The 5,615-nt window shown below is 43.0% G+C and overlaps 1 protein-coding gene across 1 annotated transcript; it reads left to right on the top strand.

Annotated features, from left to right (window-relative positions):
- Positions 1 to 1,946: 1,946 nt before the first annotated feature.
- Positions 1,947 to 5,388, top strand: LOC109900475 (POU domain, class 4, transcription factor 2). The gene is made up of 2 exons (XM_031837884.1): positions 1,947 to 2,983; positions 3,280 to 5,388. The coding sequence occupies exons 1-2, from the start codon at positions 2,771 to 2,773 to the stop codon at positions 4,207 to 4,209; spliced, it is 1,143 nt and encodes a 380-aa protein (XP_031693744.1). The 5' UTR covers positions 1,947 to 2,770; the 3' UTR covers positions 4,210 to 5,388.
- Positions 5,389 to 5,615: the final 227 nt, after the last annotated feature.

Raw genomic sequence — 5,615 nt, 5'->3', positions numbered from 1 at the left:
TAAGTTATACTAGCTTACTTTGTTGTGTGTTTCATTGTGGATGAAAATTTCATACGCCGATTTATAGGTTGTGAAATATAAATGATTTCGTTAAAGTTTCATCATAAATCAGTCCGTCGCTATATGTGAGGAGACACTGATTGCCCCTTGACGTCTCAGGGGCGCGGGCGCGAGGGTTGGCTTCAGCGCGCCTGTCGTCCCATTTGAGAGGCTTACCGCCTGCCGGGTGGCTCTCGCGATGTAAAGTGCTTGTGCACTATCACCAACAGCTTTGTTGCAGCCGTGGGGACATATTAAATGTCTATGTGCATCAAAATCTTACCGAAAAGGCACTGACAACTAGCGCGCTAACAAAGAGAGCCATCGTGTGTGCTCGAGACAAGTGCAGCTTCGCGTCATCGTCTGTAGCAGAGCGTGCAGCAGGGTTTTTGCAATGCTATATTCATGGCCCAACATCTGTCCTCTCAGCGTTAAATTGCTTTATTGACTTCAGCATAGGCGGTGCACTAAAATTGATCACAGCGTAGTATCAGAGATAGGAATCTTAGTTATTATATTTTGGTGGTTTTGCGAGGATAATTTGAGAGCTTGTTGAGGTTCTGGGTCTCCAGTTTTTCCATTATGCAGGCATCCCCTTACAGTAAAAACACATTGTTTGCATGTAATATGATTCTTTACAATACAATAGCATAGTTGTTTGAAAAATAACCATAGTAGCTTTGACTATACTATAGTACTGTAGCTGTTTTTATGAACGGAGTATCGGTTTATTCACAGATACTGATAGATAGGCTACAGAAATCGGTATTTAACGAATAGCATTTAAAAATGTGAAGAAGAAAATTAAAAAACAAGAGTGCCAACTATTTAGCCCACAACTACCGTTCAACACAATCTCTTTCCCTCCCAACTTAAATTGAATTCTTATTTTCAAGCTCAATGATCATCACACTACTATAACCAAAATACACTCAGAGGGGTAACTTTGTAACCAGAGACGAAATGCTATATCTGCAGACAGATTCCAGATTCTGTGATTGTTTTTTTTAGGTATAGGCCTTATACCGTTATATTTTCCATGTGGGTTTTCAATCACCATCTTATATCAATTAGCCCATCCAATGGACTTCAACATATTAAATAAATTAGACAAGCCTTGTTAATTACAATATGATTAAAGGTTTGTAATTATATCACTGATGAAGTAGCCTAATTAGTATAAAGATATGATAATAGCCCGCTGCGACAAGTATATAATTGTATTGGGTTTGCAATTAAATCCTAAAGACTTAAAAAAAAAAACACTTTCCACTGTCATTGATCAAATATTTCACACACGACGCTCGTCCATGCACCAGTGTCATAAAACTTCACAATATGACTGTTGAGTTAACCCATATAGCTCGTCTATTGATTATTTCCATAGCTAATCTCCAAACTAATAAATTCGTCAAGGTGAATTACGCACAAAAACAAGATAACGCGGGAGCAGGTCACTTATTGAAAAGCTGTTTCACATAGCCCTAAATTAATTTGAAATCTTGTAATCTTATCTTTTCCCCGACCCCTAATTTGTTTAAAGATGTTCCTACTGTCTTCAATTTGCCTATGCTGCCATAATGAAATGATAGTCAAGCATTTAACTTTGATTTATCTTTCCCCAACAGGGATGTCGCTTCATGGAGCTGTCCAAGGTACTTTCCTCATATCCATCCCTAGAAAGACTTTCCTATTTCCTCTATTGCCAAATTCGTATCTTTAAACTGAACTCCACTTTGATATTTTTCAGAATGAAACGGCACAATATTAAGATATAATAATGGAAATGGCTCGTCTATATTTGGTTATTTTTCCTCTTTCCATGTGGATCCAAAATAAATTAGACGAAGAAGGACACAATGCTGGCTGGAGAGCTGTTTGAAATGAATGCCTTGTCGCAGACTGCCCATGCGCAGAGTCCCCAGCGGCGGTGTGGCTAATGAAGAATAATAAATCATGAAAGGTTTTTCAGGTACAGCCGAGAGAGTGTAAGAGGAGAGGGGGCGAGGGAGAGAGAGAGGGGGGAGAGAGAGAACGAAAGAGCGAGCGAGAGAGAGTGTGTGAAAGAGAGGCGCAGAGAGAGAGAGAGAGACACAGCCTGCCCTTCGCCTCAGAGCAGAGGCAGATCGAGTCCCAGCAGCATTGAACGTAGTCGAGGTATCGAGACTGTCACCGTTATCTCTTAATTACAGTCAATTGTGAAACGGAAACTTTGCAGAAAAAAAGATAAACGAATGAGACAATCTTTTTACGCGCGGTTGTGTTTTGGAAATCAGTACCAGGAGGAGAGAAAACAACTTTTTTTCTACTATTAGTTTTTCGTTGCATAATCTTGGAGGAGCTCCCCAAAACAACGACACATCCACGGCGACCAAAATAACACTCTTGGAGGACGAAATTTAGAGAAAGAACGAACGAGTAATATTAACATTATTTTTTGGTCATCGCGCCACAGCCCATAGCGAGGTAAACGAGTGCGCAGGCGACATCTCCTCTCCAGCAAAACTACGGCGCGCGGCCATACCTCCATACACAGGGCTAGGTAATAATATATGCGCCAACAACCAGAGAATTGGATGTTCATCTTTCCATATTGTAGCAGCTACAGTTACAGTATATAAAACAGTGTCTTCAGATTCCCGGAGAAGCAACACTGGGCTTCAACTCCAATCGAAGAGGCGGAGTCTTAACTTATTAAAAGGAACTTGCCGAGACTCGGACGCCTGCAAACATGATGATGATGTCTCTGAACAGCAAGCAGGCATTCGCCATGGCCCACGCCAGCTTGCCCGAGCCCAAGTATTCCTTGCATTCCTCCTCGTCCTCCACTTTGACTTCGAATGCGCCCTCCTCGTGCTCGTCTTCCCGACACAGTAGCACCATCATCAGCAGCGGCGGAGGCAACTCGGAGGCGATGCGCCGAGGATGTCTCCCAACCCCACCGGTACGTATTCTGCATAATTACCGCTTAAAGGCACATTTTGACAGCCCCCTTTTTTGTGATGTTTTTTTCATGTCTGCACAGCAAATCACCCAGCACCTCCATTTTTCCCTTCCTCTCCCCAACTTATGTATTCAGTCGGGTTTGCCTTACGTATTAATTTTGATGACCTGGGATGTTGCATGTGTGTTCTTTTTTAGGATTTTTTTTCTCATCTCATTCAGGAAATGTTTTAAACCGCGGAGTGGAGTGAGAATTCCCTGCTGACAGTTATGTGTGCATTCTATTTGCAATTGCAGAGCAATATATTCGGAGGCTTGGATGAGAGTTTGTTGGCCCGCGCTGAAGCTCTGGCGGCGGTGGATATTGTCTCGCAGACCAAGAGCCACCACCATCCTCCACACCACAGTCCCTTCAAGCCGGACGCGACCTACCACACCATGAACACTCTCCCCTGCACCTCCTCATCGTCTTCTTCCTCGGTGCCTATTTCTCACCCTTCAGCCCTTTCCGGCCACGGTCACCACCACCATCATCACCATCACCACCACCACCAACCCCACCAGGCGCTGGAGGGCGACCTGCTGGACCACATCACCCCAGGACTGGCTCTCGGGTCCATGGCAGGGCCAGACGGCTCCGCAACTGCGCACCCTGCTCACATGGCGGGCATGAACCACATGCACCAGGCAGCCCTCAATATGGCTCATGCCCACGGGCTACCATCCCACATGGGCTGCATGAGCGACGTGGACGCCGATCCCAGGGACTTAGAAGCATTCGCTGAGAGGTTTAAACAGAGACGGATCAAACTCGGCGTGACCCAGGCGGATGTAGGGGGAGCCTTGGCCAACCTGAAGATTCCTGGCGTGGGCTCCCTCAGCCAGAGTACCATCTGCCGATTCGAGTCCCTCACCCTCTCCCACAACAACATGATAGCTTTGAAGCCGATTCTACAGGCATGGCTGGAAGAAGCCGAGAAATCACACCGGGAGAAACTCAACAAACCCGAGCTATATAACGGCGGAGAGAAGAAGCGGAAGCGCACGTCGATAGCAGCACCGGAAAAGCGATCACTGGAAGCTTACTTCGCCATTCAGCCGCGTCCTTCCTCAGAAAAAATCGCTGCTATAGCAGAGAAACTGGACCTCAAAAAGAACGTGGTGCGGGTCTGGTTTTGCAACCAACGGCAGAAACAGAAACGAATGAAATATTCTGCATGCGTCTGACTCTGAACACTCGCTCTAAAAATAATCATTAAAGAAAAACTATCAACCTACGTTGAGAGACTGAACACTGTTTAGAGACGATTTGTATTATATTTCTTATCACACACTTTTTCAATCATCAATGACTTGTGCTTTGAACAACCCGAATAATTAATATACATTCAAAATGACTGAAAGCTCAAACCACTACTGCGGTCACGTCTTATTCGCACCAGAAGGGATGTGGAGTCATGTACAGGAGCATTTGAACAGAGCAAGTAAGACCTCTGTTTTTTCTCCACTTAGACCTACTATTCTTCACCCTTTTATGTCAGTTAAGTATTATAGGCTTTAATCACACGTATTTTTTTGGTTTATTTAACATAGCCTACAATATTGAACGTACTGAAAAAGAACAGTTGTTTACCATGGGAAGATAGGCCTACAGTATTTTGACACAGCACTTGGTCGGTGCCTATTGGCATAGTATTGGTGTGTTTATATTTTTGTCGTAAGGCTACATTTTCCCTCTGAGTTTATTATTATGACGATGCAGTCTGGCATTAATTCTGGGTCCATAAGGGGAAATAGGACAGTACAGTAAGCGCTTGCCGGGTCTTGGAAGCTATTATTAGAGTACTGCCAAACAACGCCGTGTAAATGATTAATTTAGTGGTCACATGACCTTCATTTTGTGTCCCATGTAATTAATTCCACCTATTTCGTTATAAAGTGTGATGAAAAGCTGAAAGATGAAGAAACGTGGTAAGATATAAAGCAAAGACCCAGAGTTTAGGCCCTAATCGAGCAACACTGTTTATACAATATAGCTGGTGTAGGGGGTGTTTTTTTTATTGCATAAGCATCTATCTGGCTGTAGATGGGCCTATAGAAATAGTGGATCAAATGTATGCATTTGATTGGGGTTTACAATTGCCAAATATGATTGTTTTACTACCGTTTGCAATAGGGCTACGTTTGTTTTTGCCAGCCAACGTGGGTCTGTTTCTTATGAACTATTTATTAGATGAGGCCGTGTTTACATCATTATATATTTATTGGGATTCCCCCTCCTCTTCCTCCTCCCTCGTTTTGCTTGAGAAAAGCTCATTCTGACAGCAAGTGAAACGTGTTTTCGTATAGGGAAATGACAGCTAAATCTAGACCTATAGTCACGAATTTAATTTCGTTTCTGCTAAACGTTCGAGATGGTACAAGCGAGAGATATATGCGATAGTATTCTCTTTTTAAATTATTTTTATGTATGTTTTTTTCTGGTTATTTATTTGTATAAATATGCGCATCATTATGAAGTCGTTGCTTGTTAAATTCATCTTGTTTCGTGATGTTTTCTTATCGAGAAAATAACCGTTTCATGGAAGTATACGTGTAAAATGTACATATTTCATTGGAACCAGTTGCACATA

This window comes from Oncorhynchus kisutch, linkage group LG12, assembly GCF_002021735.2.
Source record: "Oncorhynchus kisutch isolate 150728-3 linkage group LG12, Okis_V2, whole genome shotgun sequence".
Taxonomy (NCBI): Eukaryota; Metazoa; Chordata; class Actinopteri; order Salmoniformes; family Salmonidae; genus Oncorhynchus; species Oncorhynchus kisutch.
Note: the sequence above shows the minus strand (reverse complement) of the source record. Positions and strands in the feature narration are given on the sequence as shown.

Bases quoted from the DNA above. Each gene is read 5' to 3' on its own strand.
- LOC109900475 (XM_031837884.1), top strand. From the start codon at position 2,771: ATGATGATGATGTCTCTGAACAGCAAGCAGGCATTCGCCATGGCCCAC. The intron at 2,984-3,279 runs GTACGTATTCTG...TTGCAATTGCAG, and splicing joins GATGTCTCCCAACCCCACCG to AGCAATATATTCGGAGGCTT.